The 21329-nt window shown below is 41.3% G+C and overlaps 1 protein-coding gene across 5 annotated transcripts in view; it reads right to left on the bottom strand.

The window, feature by feature from the left end:
• Nucleotides 1–2259: 2259 nt before the first annotated feature.
• Nucleotides 2260–21329, bottom strand: part of itpr2 (inositol 1,4,5-trisphosphate receptor, type 2) — a 155078-nt gene continuing 136008 nt past the window's right edge. For all 5 annotated transcript variants that reach the window (XM_061917516.1, XM_061917519.1, XM_061917517.1 and 2 more), the window contains exons 56-57: nucleotides 17839–18000; nucleotides 2260–3151 (exon numbers count right to left, since the gene is read on the bottom strand). In XM_061917516.1, the coding sequence (XP_061773500.1) occupies nucleotides 3071–3151; nucleotides 17839–18000 (243 nt within the window). In that variant the 3' untranslated portion in view covers nucleotides 2260–3070. The remainder of the gene's footprint in view (nucleotides 3152–17838; nucleotides 18001–21329) is intronic.

Below are 21329 nucleotides of genomic sequence, written 5' to 3'. Positions count from 1 at the left end.
AGTATAAATAGTAGCCGGCTGATTGACATCAGGTGTGGCCAGGTGCCAATCAGCCGCAGCTAAAGGGAAACAGCGCTCAGGGAGACAAGCATGAAAATGAACAAAAATAAGAACGCTGACAGGAAATAAAACACAGGAAAAAACAAAACATAACCAAACTGTCAGTGACAAGCTTGACAGAAGGTTTGATTGTAGCACCTTATTTTCCAGACTAAAAACTGCACCATGACATTTTAGAAGAAAAATAATTTTTCCATATATTAGCCGCAGATGTATACCAATATGTTTGCAAAATAATTTATTTACATAGAAAGATTTTGTAAATGTTTATTTAGATACCTTAAATGTGACAAAACGCTGCCTGTAATACGCCAGTAAAACAGCTGATCAAACAACAAACAAAACAGAAAAGTAAAAAAAAAGTCCTTCATGAGATGAATAAGATGACTGATGAGAATAAATCTACTTCTACACATTAATCCGAGCAAATCCATGTTTTTGGAGGTGGGAGGAAGCCGGAGTACCCGGAGGGAACCCACACAGTCACGGGGGGAAGATGCAAACTCCACACAGAAAGGTCCTGAGCACAGGATCGAACCCAGGACATTCGTATTGTGAGGCAAACGCACTAACCCCTCTGCCACTGTGCTGCCCTCCGAGCAAATAGAGTAAAGTAAATCCAGATAAACGTGATAATATTTGGTTCAGAGGAAACTGGATATTCCCATCCATCCATTTTCTACCACTTATTTCCTTTGGGGTCGCTGGTGCCTATCTTAGCTACAATCGGGCGGAAGGCGGGGTACACCCTGGACAAGTCGCCACTTCATCGCAGGGCCAACACAGATAGACGGACAACATTCACACTCACATTCACACACTAGGGCCAATTTAGTGTTGCCAATCAACCTATCCCCAGGTGCATGTCTTTGGAGGTGGGAGGAAGCCGGAGTACCCGGAGGGAACCCACGCATTCACGGGGAGAACATGCAAACTCCACACAGAAAGACCCCGGGATTGAACCCAGGACTACTCAGGACCTTCGTATTGTGAGGCAGACACACTAACCCCTCTGCCACCGTGAAGCCCGAAACTGAATGTTATTAATCAAATTTTAACTATGGAAAAAAGGTGGGATTCACAAAGTTTATACTTCTTCCCATGACCCTTTTGAGATAGGTTTAATCTTTATTGTCTTTTGTGAAATAGTAATATTGTTGTTGAGCGCAATATTCCCATCCATTCATCCATCTTCTTCCGCTTATCCGAGGTCTGGACGCGGGGGCAGCAGCCTAAGCAGGGAAGCCCAGACTTTCCTCTCCCCAGCCACTTCGTCCAGCTTTTCCCGGGGGATCCCGAGGCGTTCCCAGGCCAACCGGGAGACATAGCCTTCCAAACATGTCCTGGGTCTTCCCCTTGGCCTTCTACTGGTTGGACGTGCCAGAAACACCTCCCTAGGGAGGTGATCAGATGCCCGAACCACCTCATCTGGCTCCTCTCAATGTGGAGGAGCAGCGGCTTTACTTTGAAATCCTCCCGGATGACAGAGCTTCTCAACCTATCTCTAAGGGAGAGCCCCGCCACACGGCGGAGGAAACTCATTTCGGCCGCTTGTACCCGTGATCTTGTCCTTTCGGTCATAACCCAAAGCTCATGACCATAGGTGAGCATAGGAACGTAGATCGACTGGTAAATTTAGAGCTTTGCCTTTCGGTGAGCGCAATATTGTTCTCTGTAAATATGTATGTACTGTATATTATATGGAACTGACTATGACATACTCAAACTGAATCAACTCGATGTTTATCAGTATCATTCTTCCTTGTACTTTGTAAACATTTTAAGTTTGAACAGATTCTTAAAGTGAATCATTTTAGATTTCTTTGCTTAATATATTCCATATTTTAACTGTAAGCGAAGAAAAATCCGTAGATTAGTCGCACCTTTGTATAAAATCGCAGGGTTTATCACAGCTGAGGGAAAAAAGTAGCGGTATAGTCCGGAAAATACAGTTGTTTGAGAATCTTTATGGACCACAATTCCTATCTAGTCTGCAAGTGTTTGGTGTGTATTTGTGGTCCAGTAATAATCAGCATGAATGCAACAGCTCAGTGACACCATTAGAACTTTGCATCTAATATTAGATGAGTGATGAGTAGAAATATAATCTGGTTTGAATGAAGCCGCGGCTCCCTTCCGTCTACAGTCGAGTTGTTTTGGGGAACAAATATGAATGCGCTTACAAAGTACACAAATGAGTAATTTTTAACATTTATTACAATAGACATGTTTTAATAAAAAGTGAGACGACAACACAAACACATTAATAGGTCTTAGAGAAGCCAATGTATGATTTAGGCACAACATGACCGTCAAGTAAATCCTGCAATAAGTAGCTATCAATTTTATTCACATTCAATTATCATACGGAGGAAATTTCAACAGAGAAAATAACACGGTGCAGTGAACGCATCATAGTCCAAAGCCAAAATACCCCTAAAACTGTCCAAACTAGTCTCTCGTTACAAGTTTCTCCCTTTTCAATAGAAACGTGCATATTAAAGTGAAATTGCTCTTTGATCCAGTTTAAAAAAATACAAGTAAGGCAGCATTTTCAAAATGTAAAAAAATAACTCCAGTTATGAACATATTCTTACCAGCAATTTTAAAAGGCTAAAGAAAGCGTAGTAGAAGTTAGTGAACGTAGTCAGATGAAATTTACCAGTTAACCATTTTTTGACCATTAGGAAAAGAAGGCAATAGGGCAGCAGAACAACACATCTGAGTGCAACGACTCCCTTCACCCGCAGTTGGGGACACTCGCACTTTGCTAACAACATATTGGCAGTAGTGAGTCAGACCTACTCACAAAGCGGAGTCCCTCGGCATGCAAGTGTGCAGTTAGCTGGAAATGGCCTCAAACTAAAGGCACCCTGTGACAAATCCTCCATATGTAGGTTTGCATATACCTGTACAGTATGCATCCGTATTGTTCTTTACAGGCAGAAAGCTGGTCCAATCCTGCAGACCAGAGTCTAAGTAATGTCACCTTATTTGGGTTCTGGGGCCCTCAGTGGGTCGGGATGTGAGCGTTTGTCTGTTGAGAACCCAAGAATCCACGCCTCTGCTTGTGTTTCCTCTGCTCCGTCATCTGTGGAGGGGACACACACTCATTTAGAGGTGGAGTTTGAAAAAAGAAAGAAACAATTGTTTTTATTTGATTATGGTTTTAGTTTGTTTGCACCACTATTTTGGAAATGGCAAACAATCATTCTGTGGTAATTTTCAACTTTTTTTTTTTAGGTTGCAAATGGCAAATTGGAGAGCCACGTGCACAGTGTGTGTGGTACTTTCTCATTCACATGAGCTCTTGACACACCAGCATTGTGGTAATGACTGGACAGCAAAACGTCCCGGGAACCTTTACCCTGGCAATCACATGTGGTCTTGACATGGTCCTGCTCGTGGAGCACTGCAGGCCAAAGTGGCCCAAATCAGATTTTTTTGATATGTGATTTTTTCCAGCTGACTGTTTACACTGCGGGCTTCACGGTGGCAGAGGGGTTAGTGCGTCTGCCTCACAATACGAAGGTCCTGCAGTCCTGGGTTCAAATCCAGGCTCGGGATCTTTCTGTGTGGAGTTTGCATGTTCTCCCCGTGAATGCGTGGGTTCCCTCCGGGTACTCCGGCTTCCTCCCACTTCCAAAGACATGCACCTGGGGATAGGTTGATTGGCAACACTAAATTGGCCCTAGTGTGTGAATGTGAGTGTGAATGTTGTCTGTCTATCTGTGTTGGCCCTGCGATGAGGTGGCGACTTGTCCAGGGTGTACCCCGCCTTCCGCCCGATTGTAGCTCAGATAGGCGCCAGCGACCCCGCGACCCCGAAAGGGAATAAGCGGTAGAAATGGATGGATGGATGGATGTTTACACTGCAATTAAAATGTGCTTTTTATCAGACTGCAGTGTAAACGTACACGTGGCCCCAATGTGGCCCCGATGGGGCCTCGACGTCTCTTGCAGGTGCAGTGCGATAAAGTGAAAACAAAGGAAGTTCACCAAGAGGAAGTTGCTACTACTACAAAATAAAATAAGTCGCCACAACTTAAAAATGTGTTGTTTTTTATGTGAAAATATAAAAATGATAATCTTAGAGAAAAATGTAATTTAAATCATTTGTACGCACATACAACACTTAATCAATCAATCAATGTTTATTTATATAGCCCCAAATCACAAATGTCTCAAAGGACTGCACAAATCATTACGACTACAACATCCTCGGAAGAACCCACAAAAGGGCAAGGAAAACTCACACCCAGTGGGCAGGGAGAATTCACATCCAGTGGGACGCCAGTGACAATGCTGACTATGAGAAACCTTGGAGAGGACCTCAGATGTGGGCAACCCCCCCTCTCTAGGGGACCGAAAGCAATGGATGTCGAGCGGGTCTAACATGATACTGTGAAAGTTCAATCCATAGTGGCTCCAACACAGCCGCGAGAGTTCAGTTCAAGCGGATCCAAGACAGCTTGAACTTAAGACCTTCAGTATATCAGTATGTGGAATTAAATAATGGAATGGATTAAGCAAATAAATCAAAGAATGTACTAATATGATCCACTTCAAGAAACTCTTCAAACTGTAAGTGTTTACAAAGTACAAAAAAGAACCCTGATAAAAATTCTGAATTTATTCATCCATCCATTCTTTCATTCTCAAAATAATTGTAAATATCGTATAAAATGCAACTAACTTCACCAATTATTATTTATTTATTTTTATTGTGATTACTTAAATAAATAAATGATAAATGGGTTGTACTTGTATAGCGCTTTTCTACCTTTCAAAGTACTCAAAGCGCTTTGACACTACTTCCACATTCACCCATTCACACACACATTCACACACTGATGGAGGGAGCTGCCATGCAAGGCGCCAACCAGCACCCATCAGGAGCAAGGGTGAAGTGTCTTGCTCAGGACACAACGGACGTGACGAGGATGGTACTAGGTGGGATTTGAACCAGGGACCCTCGGGTTGCACACGGCCACTCTCCCACTGCGCCACGCCGTCCCCAATCACGTGGAGTATATTGTGAATACATTGAGAACACGAAGTGAACAAAAGTTTTAGCAACTGCTATGTAAAGGAAAAGGGGTAGGATCAAATAAGCTCTGCTTCTTCCTACTCCTTTTCGAACATATTGAATAGAGAAACTGGAAATTGTGATGTATCATGTTGTATGCTTGCATGTTCAAAATAAACTCAAATTCAACTCAACTCAAAAATAAATTAAATTAATTAAAATGTATGAATGGGTGTATATAGGGCAGGGGTCACCAACCTTTTTGAAACCAAGAGCTACTTCTTGGGTACTGATTAATGCGAAGGGCTACCAGTTTGATACACACTTAAATGAATTGCCAGAAATAGCCAATTTGCTTAATTTACCTTTAATAAATACATCTATATATTAATTAAAAAATGGGTATTTCTGTCTGTCATTCCGTCGTACATTTTTTTTCCTTTTACGGAAAGTTTTTTGTAGAGAATAAATGATGAAAAAACCCTGAATTGAACGGTTTAAAAGAGAAGAAAACAGGTAAAAATTTAAAATTTAATTTTGAAACATAGTTTATCTTCAAATTCGACTCTTTAAAATTCAAAATTCAACCAAAAAAAAGAAGAGAAAAACTAGCTAATTCTAATCTTTTTGAAAAAATTTAAAAAATAATTTATGGAACATCATTAGTAATTTTTCCTGATTAAGATTAATTTTAGAATTTTGATGACATGTTTTATATAGAGTAAAATCCAATCTGCACTTTGTTAGAATATATAACAAATTGGACCAAGCTATATTTCTAACAAAGAAAAATAATTATTTCTCCTAGATTTTCCAGAACAATTTTTTTTAAAGAACTTAAAAAAAAATTTGAAATAAGATTTAAATTTGATTCTAAAGATTTTCTAGATTTGCCAGATTTTTTTTTTTAAATTTTAATCATAATAAGTGTGAAGAAATATTTCACAAATATTTGTTGAACATTCATTTAAATTGTCAGGAAAAAAGAGGAAATAATTTAAAAGGTAAAAAGGTATATGTGGTCAAAAATCAAAAAAGTCATTTTTAAGGTTGTATTTTTTGTCTAAAATTGTCTTTCTGAAAATTATAAGAAGCAGAGTAAAAAAATAAATGAATTTATTTAAACAAGTGAAGACCAAGTCTTTAAAATATTTTTGGGGATTTTCAAATTCTATTTGAGTTTTGTCTCTCTTAGAATTAAAAATGTCGAGCAAAGCGAAACCAGCTTGCTAGTAAATAAATACAATTTAAAAAAATAGAGGCAGCTCACTGGTAAGTGCTGCTATTTGAGTTATTTTTAGAACAGGCCAGCAGGCTACTCATCTGGTCCTTACGGGCTACCTGGTGCCCGCGGGCACTGCGTTGGTGACCACTGATATAGGGTAATATATTAGCTTATTATTTGCACACTATTGACAAGTGATGCACCAAAAATTTGGTCGTTTTAAATAGACTTTGATCACTGGAAGTATCCACTGCATCTGGCGACGTCTGTCTCGGACGCATTGCGATTAGACTGAAGTCACATTTTAAAAGATCAGATTCCAATTGGATTCAGATTACCCCCTGATGTGGTCTGAATCTGATGCAAAAAGATCAGATTTGAAGTACTTTGGAGCGTTTAGACTGGCAAAAAAAATCAAAAAATCAGACCTGCGTCACTTGAGAGCCCAAAAATCTGATTTGGTTTTCAGTGAAAACGGGGCCTTTGTCAGCTTATAACAATCACAATTAACAATTTGGATAATTGTATTGGGGGGATGAAAGTGTTAAATTATCTATTTGGATACAAATTGCAGTATTACAGTTACATATATTCAACTTAATGCCTAAAAGAATAATTATATCGCACATTCACTCATTTATTATGGTATCGTAGAGTAAAGCACACGTAATTATGTACATTTCCAAGTCAGCGGTAGTATAATGACTGACTCGTAGACTGACTATAAAGTCCTTGGAGCAGTGATTCTCAAACTGCAATATGGGCTCTATCTAGTGCAGGGGTAGGGAACCTATGGTTCTAGAGCCAGATATGGCTCTTTTGATGACTGCACCTGGCTTTCAGATAAATCTTAGCTGACATTGCTTAACACGATAAGTAATGAATAATTCCGCTGGTAATCACATTGTTAAAAATAACGTTCAAAATATAAAACGTTCTCATGCATTCTAATCCATTCATCCGTTTTCTACCGCACCTGTTCAAGAAATAACATTGTTATTAAAAATAATTAAAAACTTATTATACTCTAAAAATGTCGTTCTTACTTAAAAAAATGCACGCATTTGGATGTATTCAGTGTTAAAAAATATGATATGGCTCTCACGGAAATACATTTTAAAGTATTTGGCTTTCATGGCTCTCTCAGTCAAAAAGGTTCCCGACCCCTAACCTAGTGGAACGCCAAAGAATCCCTTGATTAAAGCAAGTGTCTTATTTTCCTATATTCAAACACAGTTACTGTTCAAACTGTGTGTAATATCACAGTGGCCAAAAATATTCAATATAATTGTTAAATTAAACCTCTGCCTTGTTTTTAATTAATAAATAGGCCTAGTGCGTTACTGTATTTTAATGTTGGTTATTATTGTGTAAAGAGCCAAGTCTTTTCTGAGATGGTAAATGGTGAAAAAACTTTGAGAGCCCCTGTCTTAGGCCATGTCTACACTAAGTCGTTTAACCCCTTAAACGGATAATTATTTAGCCCAGTTTCAGCCACACTAAACCCTCGTGTAAGGCAGTGGTCCCCAACTACATAGTTTATCTTCAAATTCGCAGCCCGGTACTGAGCTGTGGCCCGATTAGTACAGGGCCGCAGAAGAATTTTTTATTAATTTATTTTATTTTTTATTGTAATTTTTATTTTTTTTTATTAAATCAACATTAAAAAACACAATATACACTTACAATTAGTGCACCAACCCAAAAACCTCCCTTTTTCATGACGCCGGGCCGCGGGACAAATTATCAAGCGTTGACTGGTCCGCAGCTACAAAATGGTTGGGGACCAGTGGTTTAGGTACCCCTCCTCGGATAAGTAAGTACGTCGTGTATTTCTTAAATATCCGGCACTTAGCTTTGTATGGACTCATTGATTGTTTACAAACTGTGGTCGGAGAGGAAGTGACGCCAGAAAGATCGCGCCCACACAGGAGGAGACGTCATGAAGGACGCGCCACAGCCAACTTCATAATAAAGCGGTTTCGTAACTCAAAGGTAAACACTGGAAATATGGAGGCGAGTCATTCAGACATGGCCACGTTTCTCCTTCTTCTAAATGTAAAGACGCTTGTGGAAATCACACATGAAAACCCTAAGGGAAAGCGATTGCAGCTATTTTGGATACAACACTTCTCAGACGGAACAAGAACTTTCCAATGTTGATCAAGGTCAGCTGTGAATTTACTTAGCGAAAAACTTTGTTCATTTGTCGAAGGAGAGTCAACGAGAATGCGAGCACCCGTGGATGTGATAAAAAAGGTAGCGTGGGCTTTGTATTACCTGGCCAACGAGGGAAAACTAACTACGGAAAAGGAGAATGCTTTTGAAATGGCAAAGCAGACGGTATCAGTTATTGTCCGCAATGCGTCAACTATGTTGCTGCTTCTTAATCTTAGCGCTGCTTTCGATACCGTCGATCATAATATTTTATTAAAGCGTATCAAAACACGTATTGGTATGTCAGACTTAGCCTTGTCTTTGTTTAACGCTTATCTTACTGACAGGATGCAGTGCGTCTCCCATAACAATGTCAAGGTAACGTGTGGAGTTCCCCAGGGTTGGGTTCTTGGCCCTGACAACGTATGCAAATACGGTGTTAGCTTTCACTGTTACGCTGATGACACCCAACTCTACATGGCCCTAAAGCTGACCAACACGCCGGATTGTAATCAGCTGGAGGCGTGTCTTAATGAAATTAAACAATGGATATCCGATAACTTTTTGCAACTCGACGCTAAGAAAACGGAAATGCTGATTATCGGCCCTGTTAGACACCGACCCCTATTTAATAATACCACCTTAACATTTGACAACCAAATAATTATACAAGGCAATTTGGTAAAAAATCTGATTATCATCTTTGACCCAACTCTCTTGTTTGAGGCACACATTAAAAGCGTTACTAAAACGGCCTTCTTTCATCTCCGTAATATCGCTAAAATTCGCTCCATTCTGTCCACTAAAGACGCTGAGATCATTATCCATGCGTTTGTTACGTCTCGCCTCGATTACTGTAACGTATTATTTTCGGGTCTCCCCATGTCTAGCATTAAAAGATTACAGTTGGTACAAAATGCGGCTGCTAGACTTTTGACAAGAACAAGAAAGTTTGATCACATTACGCCTGTACTGGCTCACCTGCACTGGCTTCCTGTGCACTTAAGATGTGACTTTAAGGTTTTACTACTTACGTATAAAATACTACACGGTCTAGCTCCATCCTATATTGCTGATTGTATTGTACCATATGTCCCGGCAAGAAATCTGCGTTCAAAGGACTCCGGCTTATTAGTGATTCCCAGAGCCAATAAAAGTCAGCGGGCTATACAGCATTTTCTATTCGGGCTCCAGTACTCTGGAATGCCCTTCCGGTCGATAAAAGTTAGAGATGCTACCTCAGTAGAAGCGTTTAAGTCCCATCTTAAAACTAATTTGTATACTCTAGCCGTTAAATAGAACCCCTTTTTAGACCAGTTGATCTGCCGTTTCTTTTTTTTTCTCCTCTGGGGTGGGTGTCACTCACATCTGCGGTCCTCTCCAAGGTTTCTCATAGTCATCCACATTGACGTCCCACTGGGTTGTGAGTTTTTCCTTGCCCTTTTGTGGGCTCTGAGCCGAGGATGTCATTATGGCTTGTGCAACTCTTTGAGGCACTTGTGATTTAGGGCTATATAAATAAACATTGATTGATTTATGTATGTTGCGGACTCAACGAACTCACCAAAAAAACGAATAGACAAAGGTGAAAGCAAAAGAGTCAGGGGTGCCCTGAACAAAAATGTAAATCCCAAGATTTATTGTTGCAAAATGTTCTTTATCACATTGTTTACGTGTCCGATAAAGATTTGATTAATTTATGACGGCTCAGATGTGATTTACTACAAAAGGTTCCCCACAGCACACTGGATTCCATCCATCCATCCATCCATCCATCATCTTCCGCTTATCCGAGGTCGGGTCGCGGGGGCAACAGCCTAAGCAGGGAAACCCAGACTTCCCTCTCCCCAGCCACTTCGTCTAGCTCTTCCCGGGGGATCCCGAGGCGTTCCCAGGCCAGCCGGGAGACATAGTCTTCCCAACGTGTCCTGGGTCTTCCCCGTGGCCTCCTACCGGTTGGACGTGCCCTAAACACCTCCCTAGGGAGGCGTTCGGGTGGCATCCTGACCAGATGCCCGAACCACCTCATCTGGCTCCTCTCGATGTGAAGGAGCAGCGGGTTTACTTTGAGTTCCTCCCGGATGGCAGAGCTTCTCACCCTATCTCTAAGGGAGAGCCCCGCCACACGGCGGAGGAAACTCATTTCGGCCGCTTGTACCCGTGATCTTATCCTTTCGGTCATGACCCAAAGCTCATGACCATAGGTGAGGATGGGAACGTAGATCGACCGGTAAATTGAGAGCTTTGCCTTCCGGCTCAGCTCCTTCTTCACCACAACGGACCGGTACAACGTCCGCATTACTGAAGACGCCGCACCGATCCGCCAGTCGATCTCACGATCCACTCTTCCCTCACTCGTGAACAAGACTCCTAGGTACTTGAACTCCTCCACTTGGGGCAGGGTCTCCTCCCCAACCCGGAGATGGATTCCAGTTAATTGAAATACCACAACAATGGATATTGTTTAGATAAGTTAAATTTAAGAACTTGCACAAAAAGCAACACTGGAAGTAACTATGACGCGCACATTTTCCGTGCATGCGTAGGGCAAGGGTCTTAAACGGTGGCATTGTTGTGTGTGAACACGGATAAGGTTAGGTGTGATTTGCCCTGGATAACCTTATCCGGCTTAGTGTAAACAGGGCCTTAGAGGGTTAAAGCAGTGCTTCTCAATTATTTTCTGTCACTCCCCTACAAGAAGAAAAAAATATGTCGCGCCCTCCCACTATCCCCCACGACTATAAATAGTATAATTAGCCTATAAAATTGTTATAAATACACCTCTGCATACCTTTATATCCTTATTAACAATAAAAAAAATACCGCATCAGTCTTTTCTATCTTCCATTGTAGTCACAATGAAGCCAAGCGCTACATACGCTTTGCTTCATCTCATTCAAGCACGGCAATTTTTTTTTTTAACATTTTAACCGAGGACGCACACACCCCACATCGCACCGAGCCCCATCAGAGGGACCTGCCCCACTCTTTGAGAAGGTTTGGGTTCAGAGGTAGGAGCCAACCAATCGCTGATGCGGCATGTGATGATTGGCATGGAGACTGAGCAATGTCTGAATGTTGTGTGTAATGGCTGACTTGTAGTCTGGCTAATGACCACAACGTCTGAACAATCGGACTGTGCGGTAAGGAAGGACCAGTTTGGGCAATAAAGTGTGTTATCGTCACACAAGTGAAGGGAGACTGGTGTAAGAGGTCACAGGAAATGGGAGTTAGGGGTTTGGGGGTTCAGAGTTACGGTTACCAGTCACTGGGGCTATATAATGATTGGTATAGAAATAACAGCTGTGTACATTTCCAAGATCAGCAGAGTTCTGATGAGGGAGGAGATGCTAGAGAATGTTAAAGGGGAGCCGTACTTTTTTATTTTGCCCATCATCCATAATCCTTATGTAACACAAGAACACATATCTCTATTTTCTGTGCATCCTATATAGTGAACAACTGCTAGCAAGAGGCAGACAACAATACCAGTAATTGGAAGGTAATATTCAACCTATGAAGTGCTCTATTATATTCTATTCTATTCTAATTAAAAAAAAAAAAAAAACATCCAAAAACTGCCGACAGGGCACCATTTACATGCCATGACCTGCAGATTAACCAAACTTTAACAACATTGTTATAAAAGCTAGCACAGGAAAAACTATTTTTACTAACAGTGTCTTGGTCAATAATATTGACGAGGAAATGGTTAAACTAAAATTCCGGTTTGATATAAATGAATTATCTTTAAATTTGGAAAAGACTAAATATATAGTAGGGCTTCACGGTGGCAGAGGGGTTAGTGCGTCTGCCTCACAATACGAAGGTCCTGCAGTCCTGGGTTCAAATCCAGGCTCGGGATCTTTCTGTGTGGAGTTTTCATGTTCTCCCCGTGAATGCGTGGGTTCCCTCCGGGTACTCCGGCTTCCTCCCACTTCCAAAGACATGCACCTGGGGATAGGTTGATTGGCAACACTAAAATTGGCCCTAGTGTGTGAATGTGAGTGTGAATGTTGTCTGTCTATCTGTGTTGGCCCTGCGATGAGGTGGCGACTTGTCCAGGGTGTACCCCGCCTTCCGCCCGATTGTAGCTGAGATAGGCGCCAGCGCCCCCCGCGACCCCGAAAGGGAATAAGCGGTAGAAAATGGATGGATGGATGGATAAATATATAGTATTCGGTATTAAAAGAAAGATAGAAGTTAGTTTATCCATAAACTGTTATATTTTTATTCCCATTGTTTTTATTCTTTTTGTAATATTTCTCTATTTTGTTTCCATTTAAACCCCCATTATTTACTTTTTACTTTAAATTGATCTCAACTCTGTACACTGCTGCTGGAATTTTAATTTTCCTGAAGGAACTCTCCTGAAGGAATCAATAAAGTACTATCTATCTATCTATCCATCTATCTATCTAAACAATGTGAAAATGGAGGTGTCTAAAAACAATTTCTTGGGCTCATCTTAAATGAAAAGTTGACATGGAAAGCTCATATAATGCATGTGAAAAATAAGGTATCTAAAAGCTTATTTATTTTGAACAAGGTTAAATATAGTTTTCCGTATAACACAATGAGAATGTTATATTGCTCAATTATTCTACCTTATTTCAATTATTGTGCAGAAATATGGGGAAATACATATCATAGCAACCTAATGCCTTTATTTCTTTCACAGAAAAGAGCAATTTGAATCATTTTTAAAGTAGGATATAGAGACCACACAAATCCACTCTTTATAAGGTCAGGATTACTAAAACTAAAATACATTGTAGAATTGAATACTCCATTAGTGATGTTCAAAGCGAGAAATAAAGTTCTTCCGAAGGACATACACAAGTTATTTGTGTCCACATCTGAAGATGAGAACCACAGAAGGCCGTATGACTTTAAACATCCAAGAGTGCGAACAAATTTGAAACAAATGTGCTTGTCTGTTGTTGGTGTGAAAGCATGGAATTCTCTAAACAAAGACTTAAAAAGCTTTAAGAATATCTTTGTATTTAAAAACAGTTATAAAAAGAGAAAAATGGAATTATATCAAACTGAATTTTGATTTAGATTGGACGTGTCATTGTGAAAATGCTTAAAGGAAAATGGAAAAGTATGTTGGAGTTTGGGTGTTGGTGGAGGGAACAGTTTTAAAGTCATCTAAAATACTGTAATATGTGTTAAAAAAGGGGCAGATAAATATAAGAATATTATTCTTCCATCTGCTCTTTTCTGATCATGGAAATGTATAAAACACAAAAACAAACAAACAATGAAAGTGTCAGTTGTACGTAGCTTGTAAATATGCATTTTCATGAAAGGAATTAAAATAAATGATGATGATGATGATGTGTTAGCTACTGAGCTACTGTTGCCTAAGTTTGTACTAGATTATAAATCATGCCTCGCACTTGTGTACTAGAATATTTTGGCCATGAACCGAAAAGTTAGTCAACTTTGAAATCAAACTTAGACCCTAAAACACCGCTAGGAAAATACAACAATATGCTCATTTTCTCCAGCATGTTTTAGGATTATTCTTAGTTCATTATCTAAACAGGGAACATCAGTCTCCCATCATTCTGCATGGCATCCCAGTGAGACCAGACATTATACAGTAAGTGACTATTTTATGATGTTTGTATTCTGCATTTCTTATTTAGCACTTAGCTAAAGGGCTATGTGATGCCTGTGTTTCACTAGTACTAGATCTGCTTTGGGGGCTTCACGGTGGCAGAGGGGTTAGTGCATCTGCCTCACAATACGAAGGTCCTGCAGTCCTGGGTTCAAATCCAGGCTCGGGATCTTTCTGTGTGGAGTTTGCATGTTCTCCCCGTGAATGCGTGGGTTCCCTCAGGGTACTCCGGCTTCCTCCCACTTCCAAAGACATGCACCTGGGGATAGGTTGATTGGCAACACTAAATTGGCCCTAGTGTGTGAATGTGAGTGTGAATGTTGTCTGTCTATCTGTGTTGGCCCTGCGATGAGGTGGCGACTTGTCCAGGGTGTACCCCGCCTTCCGCCCGATTGTAGCTGAGATAGGCGCCAGCGCCCCCCGCGACCCCGAAAGGGAATAAGCGGTAGAAAATGGATGGGATGGATAGATCTGCTTTGCACAAGGCTTGTACAACTTGTAGTTCATCCTAAAAAAAAGATAAGGTTCTGTATCGTCATTTGTCCCAAAGTAGTCGTTGTTGGCTCTCATGAAGTCAGCCATGATTAGTTATAGTTGTTGTTGAAGGAAATAGCGAATGTTGCTATGCTTTTAATCAATACACCCAGAAAAGAAGTTCTGATAGTGCTTAAAATGACCAAAATACTGTAAATATTACAGTACTACCATAAATGTGCCTACATCATATATATAAAACATTCTTGAAGATTTTTGGATGTTTTCTTTTTTATAGGACCTTATAGGCTAGCAGTGGTTTCATTATTTAGGATGCACAGAAAAGAAAATGACGTGTTCTGGTCCCACATAAGGATTGTGGATGATGGGAAACATTTAAAAAAAGGTGGCATTCCCCTTTAAGCTTGAATACAGGGATATATAGACACCTTTTCTGAATAGTATAGTTGTTGATGGGAAGTGCAAATATTATTTTGGTAATGACACACCTGACTAAAGCTGTTAGTTTAAGTACATGCATATAAATCAGAGGTTTGAAGTCAGAAATCCATGTTAACCTGGATCAGCTGGTACAAGTCACAGCCAAAACTGCTGTGAGAGGTTGACAAATGTTGTTGTTTTCTTGCTTCCATCATTACTTTGACACATCTGTCAGAACGGGAACAAGGACAAGCCTGTGACCAGACTCACATGCCAGGGAGGCAGGTTATGTGAGTGATCAGTCATGCTCCGGCAGCCGAGTCACCAAAGTGAGATCAGTAAGCTCCAGATTGTCCAGAATAGGGCAGCAAGACTGGTTCTGGGTTGTTCACTAAGAACCAATGTAAACCAAATGCATGCTTCTCTTTCCTGGCTAACAGTGCAGAACAGGTTGTCAGCTAATACTCTTATTTTCTTCAAATCAGTAACCGGTAGTAAAACTCCTGCTTTTCTCGTGGCCCAAGTAGTTCACAGTAGTACTATGCACAGTAATAATACCAGGGAGTCCAGTGAGGGGCATTTTGTACTCCCTCGTCCCAGGAAGAATGCTTTGTGGAAATCTTTTATTTATAGATCTGTATCGCTTTGGAACAACCTGCCTCAAATTTTCACCGGCACTGAAACTGAAAGTAAACAGGTTTTTAAAATGAAAGTAATATTTTATCTGGGTTTTTAAATTACTTTGCTCGTTAATGATTTTTTATGTTTGGTTTCATATTGTGTAGTTATATTTATATGGTAATTATTATTCTGTGACTGTAAATTGTTTGCCTGTTTTCTTGATGCTTTTATTTTTTTTATTTTTGTCTGTGTTGCGTAGCTACAATTATATGCTTTTACTTGTAATTGTGTTGAGTTGTGGACCCCAGGAAGACTAGTGGGTTGTTGTGGCAACCAGCTAATGGGGATCCTTAATAAAAAGCAAATCAAACCAGCCCCAAGACAGCTTTTTACATCGTTGCCCTCCATGATGTGATAGTCGCCCATCACTATGGATTTGAATGGCCATCAAAATTTGTATAAGGAAGTTACGCATTTTGGATGCTTGGGGGAGGGTTGGCAGGGCAGGGAATCAATGTTGGTATGGTTCCAGAAAAAAAAAGACTTGTCAATAAAAAGAGCATCCTTTTTTGTGGGTGATGATGTCAGCCCGTCATGATTTATACATAGACAGGCCAATGTCTGAATTAGGTGGGAGAGCGTGCTGTGTCCTGATTGGCTTGCAGACTGAGCAATGAATGTCCTGGGAGTAATATGCCAATCAGACCGTGCTATGCAATAACTGCCTTGCAGACTGGCCAATGACTATATAGAGGTTAGAGTTAACAGCCAACCAGTCACTGTAATAGTTGGCATGCAGTCGATTGACCAATGTGTGCATGAAGTGAAAGCAACATTCCAATCAGGCAGTACCCTGTAGACTGACCATGGCGCTGCTGTAGTGGCTGCTGTAGGCAGGAGCTCTGTGCTCTTGTGTCATCCTTTTGTGTTTCCCTCTTGTTTTCATGTGGTATTTTATTTTTTTGCATTTTGGTCCGGGACCCTTTGGGACTGTTTGACAAGGGGTGGCACTTTCGTGACCTGTGTGGTGCTTTTTTTGTGGACTTCTGGATCTGCCTCCCGGGAGCCTTTTGGCCATGGAGACCAGCTGCAGGGTCTCTGCTACACCAGAGTCTGTTTGGATGTACTGGAGGAGATGCAAATGAGGGGACAGGACTGTGGAGCTAGCACTGAGCGCTGGGACGGAGAGGCTTCCCGGTGTCTTGGCTGGGTGAGCAGGTGTCGGACACCTCAGTCACCTTGGACGTATCCTCGCTCATCCATGCGGACTGGACACTGGCCGAGAGTGGAGTCGGCTGTCTTGGTTGCTTTGTTGGGTCTGCTTCTGTCTCTGGCCATGCTCCCTCCACCCCAGCGAACGATGGCGTGGAACACCGCAGAGGCCACCACAGTGGATATGTTTATTTTACTTTTTATTCATAGCTGTATGTAGAAGTGTCTGCTTGTATCTGCTGCTTTAATGTCTTTAATGTCCTCTGTGTTCTTTGATGTTTGATGTTTCCCTCTTACACACATGGAAGAGGGATGTGTACTATGGCTATGAGGGCACCCCCACTCCAGGGCCTAGGCTAAGACCGATTTTTTAATTCTATTTTAATCTTCTATTTTTTTCTTCCCACCCCCCTTGTTTACCTGTATGTCATCCTTTTTTGTAAGGGGCGCTGGAAGCCGGCAGACCCGTCAGCGATCCTGTTCTGTCTCCCTGTAATGTTTGTCTGATCTTGAATGGGATTGTGCTGAAAATTGTAATTTTCCTGAAGGAACTCTCCTGACGGAATAAATAAAGTACTATCTATCTATCTATCTACATGAAGTACAGTTAGACTGTAAAAGAAAGAAGGACCTGAAGAGAAGATACGTCTGGGGAATAACAACTGCATTGTCACATTAGGAAATGAGAATGTGGTCCAAAAGGTCACAGGAAACAGGCCATCCTCATCCTATTTCCTGTGACCTCTCATAGGGCAAATGTAAATTCAACGATTGCATTGTGTAGCTGAGGTTTATCCATCCATCCATCCATTATCTACCGCTTATTCCCTTTTGGGGTCGCGGGGGGTGCTGGTGCCTATGTCAGCTACAATCGGGCGGAAGGCGAGTACACCCTGGACAAGTCTGAGGTTTATTGTGTCGCAGTAAATAAGAGGCTATAGCTACTGTACATAGCGGACAGATGAAGAGAGTATGCAAATGTTTATTTACCTGCTCCTTGAGCTCAGACAGCTGGGCAGAGAGCTGAGCTACTAGCGTGACGGTGGTCTCCAGTTTCTCCTGCAGGCACCGCATCTCATTCTGCTCGTTATACCCCTCGTTGCTCACTAGAGACATGGCCCGCATTCGGGGGAACCACTCCAAGTTTTTCTCCTGAGAGATGAGGGAGAGATAGGGTGTGAGCGAAGCGCGAGAAGGATGAAGTGAATAACGGTCAAAATAGAGCTGAGTCAGAATGTCAAGGATACGGCAGAGGCAGCAATTTTGGCTAAGTCAGCCCCAAGCAGGGTGTGATTCAGGGAGTGTTACTGTGCTACAGACACATTGCTAGGGAGGGGGAAACACAGAGGTGTTAGGAACTGGAAATAATAGAAATAATCTTCAGAGAACAGAAACTGTTCTTTGATTTGCTTTTTAGTGTGACAATGTAACCTACTGTCTGTAGGCTGGATGTGCATATGTGATTTTTTTATTCACAAAACTTCATCGGTAAAAAAATGGCCATCAATATTCAGGAAATTTCACCTAAATCCAACTTAATCCATCCATCCATCCATTTTCTACCGCTTATTCCCTTTCGGGGTCGCGGGGGGCGCTGGCGCCTATCTCAGCTACAATCGGGCGGAAGGCGGGGTACACCCTGGACAAGTCGCCACCTCATCGCAGGGCCAACACAGATAGACAGACAACATTCACACTCACATTCACACACTAGGGCCAATTTAGTGTTGCCAATCAACCTATCCCCAGGTGCATGTCTTTGGAAGTGAGAGGAAGCTGGAGTACCCGGAGGGAACCCACGCATTCACGGGGAGAACATGCAAACTCCACACAGAAAGATCCCGAGCCTGAATTTGAACCCAGGACTGCAGGACCTTCGTATTGTGAAGCAGACGCACTAACCCCTCTGCCACCGTGAATCCACTCGAAGAAATTAAATTAATTAAATTAAAGTACCAATGATAGTCACACACACACTGGGTGTTGTGAAATTTGTCCTGAAGTGAAGTGAATTATATTTATATAGCGCTTTTCTCTAGTGACTCAAAGCGCTTTACATAGTCAAACCCAATATCTATGTTACATTTAAACCAGTGTGGGGGGCATTGGGAGCTGGTGGGTAAAGTGTCTTGCTCAAGGACACAACGGCAGTGACTAGGATGGCAGAAGCGCGAATCAAACCTGCAACCCTCAAGTTGCTGGCACGGCCACTCTACCAACCGAGCTATGCCGCCCCTCTGCATTTGACCCATCCCCTTGATCTCCCCCTGGGAAGAGAGGGCAGCAGCAGTGCTGCGCCCGGGAATCATTTTTGGTGATTTAACCCCCAATTCCAACCCTTGATGCTGACTGCCAAGTATGGAGGCAATGGGTCCCAATTTTTATAGTCTTTGGTATGACTCGGCCGGGGTTTTAACTCCCAACCTACCGATCTCAGGGCGGACACTCTAACCACTAGGCCAATGAGTAGGTTACAGTCAGAAGTTTACAAAGTCAACAGTTCGAGCAGCTTGGAGTGTAACAATTCCTTTTAACAATCACTTGATTCGATATTTGTGGTTGCCGATACAATTCGGGGACGATATATATATATATATTAGGGGTGTGGGAAAAAATCGATTCGAATAAGAATCAAATCGTTTACGTTGTGCGATTCAGAATCGATTCTCATTTTTAAAAAATCTATTTTTTACTCTTTTTATTTAAAAATAATATTTTATATATGAATATTTATTTTTTAATCACTCCAACAAACCACTACACAACGATACCATAACAATGCAATCCAATTTTAGACCAGTTGATCTGCCGTTTCTTTTCTTTTTCTCCTATGTCCCACTCTCCCTTGCGGTCCGATCCGGTGGCCATGTACTGCTCGCCTGTGTATCGGCTGGGGACATCTCTGCGCTGCTGATCCGCCTCCGCTTGGGATGGTTTCCTGTTGGCTCCGCTGTGAACGGGACTCTCGCTGCTGTGTTGGATCCGCTTTGGACTGGACTCTTGCGACTGTGTTGGATCCATTATGGATTGAACTTTCACAGTATCATGTTAGACCCACTCGACATCCATTGCTTTCCTCCTCTCCAAGGTTCTCATAGTCATCATTGTCACCGACGTCCCACTGGGTGTGAGTTTTCCTTGCCCTTATGTGGTCCTACCGAGGATGTCGTAGTGGTTTGTGCAGCCCTTTGAGACACTAGTGGTTTAGGGCTATATAAGTAAACATTGATTGATTGATTGATTGATTGATTGAATTCCAAAACCAAACCTGACCCAGCAACACTCAGAACTGCAATAAACAGAGCAATTGAGAGGAGACAAACACGACACAGAACAAACCAAAAGTAGTGAAACGAAAATGAATATTATCAACAACAGTATCAATATTAATTATAATCGTATTTAATCGAATCGTGGGACACCCAAAATTTCACAGCCCTAATATATAATTACTTTTTATTTTTTTTAATGATATGATACGAAACAGTTTAGAGGGTTTAAATTGATTCAGTAACTTTTTTGCAAAAAAAAACAAAAAAGCAATGTGACTGTAAAATACAAACTGGACACTGCAGGTGATGTTTCCTATATTCCTGTTATTTCTTGTAAGGGAAATATATATAAATAGATAAATTATGGATACAAACAACAAATGTTGGCCGATGCAGTCACATTTTGTTTGAATTAATTGCAACCAACAATTTAGGTTGAATTAAGAAGAGAAAACATGTTCTGCTCTTACTTACAACATTCACGCAAATTTCAAAAAAATTACAGCAACTAACATTTTACGGGTAGATTTACCTGATAAGTTCCCTGACCCGGCCATACAGTATCTGTTTACCGCTCTGGCGTCGCCACTGAAGGACAGTGTCCCAGGTGTGTCTCCTCATCCCTGTTGATGCCGTTAGACTAGTGCTTCCTAATTTCCATAGCTTACTTCATCCATCTCTTCTATTTCTTTCTTTCTCATCAAATAACTTCTTGTGTTCCGGCAGTCGAGGCATCACGGTTACTTGCACTGCTGCCACTTCCATTGTGTTGGTCACATCTTCTGTGGTTCAAAGTTGTGTTGCCGCTTTATCATTGGGTTATGTCGTTTGTATTTATTGTGGCTTTTGTAATCTTGCTGTAACTGAAAGTTTTGATAAGAAATGCGCAGCAATAGAAACACAACAGCACCGCCTGTTAAAGGCACACATCTGTCACAAATATTATTCTATTTGTTACAGCCTTTCTCGACCACCGTAAATATCCACCATTTTTGTTTTGCTGACATCCTGGACGGGAAAATAGACTTATCGTTTAATATCTTTATTATTAAAAGTACTAAACCTCATAAAGATAAAACCTCCAAGATGGCGCTGCTGTTGGCAGGAGCTCTGTGCTCTTGTATCATCCTTTTGTGTTTCCCTCTTGTTTTCATGTGTTATTATATTTTTTTGCCTTTTGGTCCGGGACCCTTTGGGACTGTGTGACAA

This window comes from Nerophis ophidion, linkage group LG12 (assembly GCF_033978795.1).
Source record: "Nerophis ophidion isolate RoL-2023_Sa linkage group LG12, RoL_Noph_v1.0, whole genome shotgun sequence".
Taxonomy (NCBI): Eukaryota; Metazoa; Chordata; class Actinopteri; order Syngnathiformes; family Syngnathidae; genus Nerophis; species Nerophis ophidion.
Note: the sequence above shows the minus strand (reverse complement) of the source record. Positions and strands in the feature narration are given on the sequence as shown.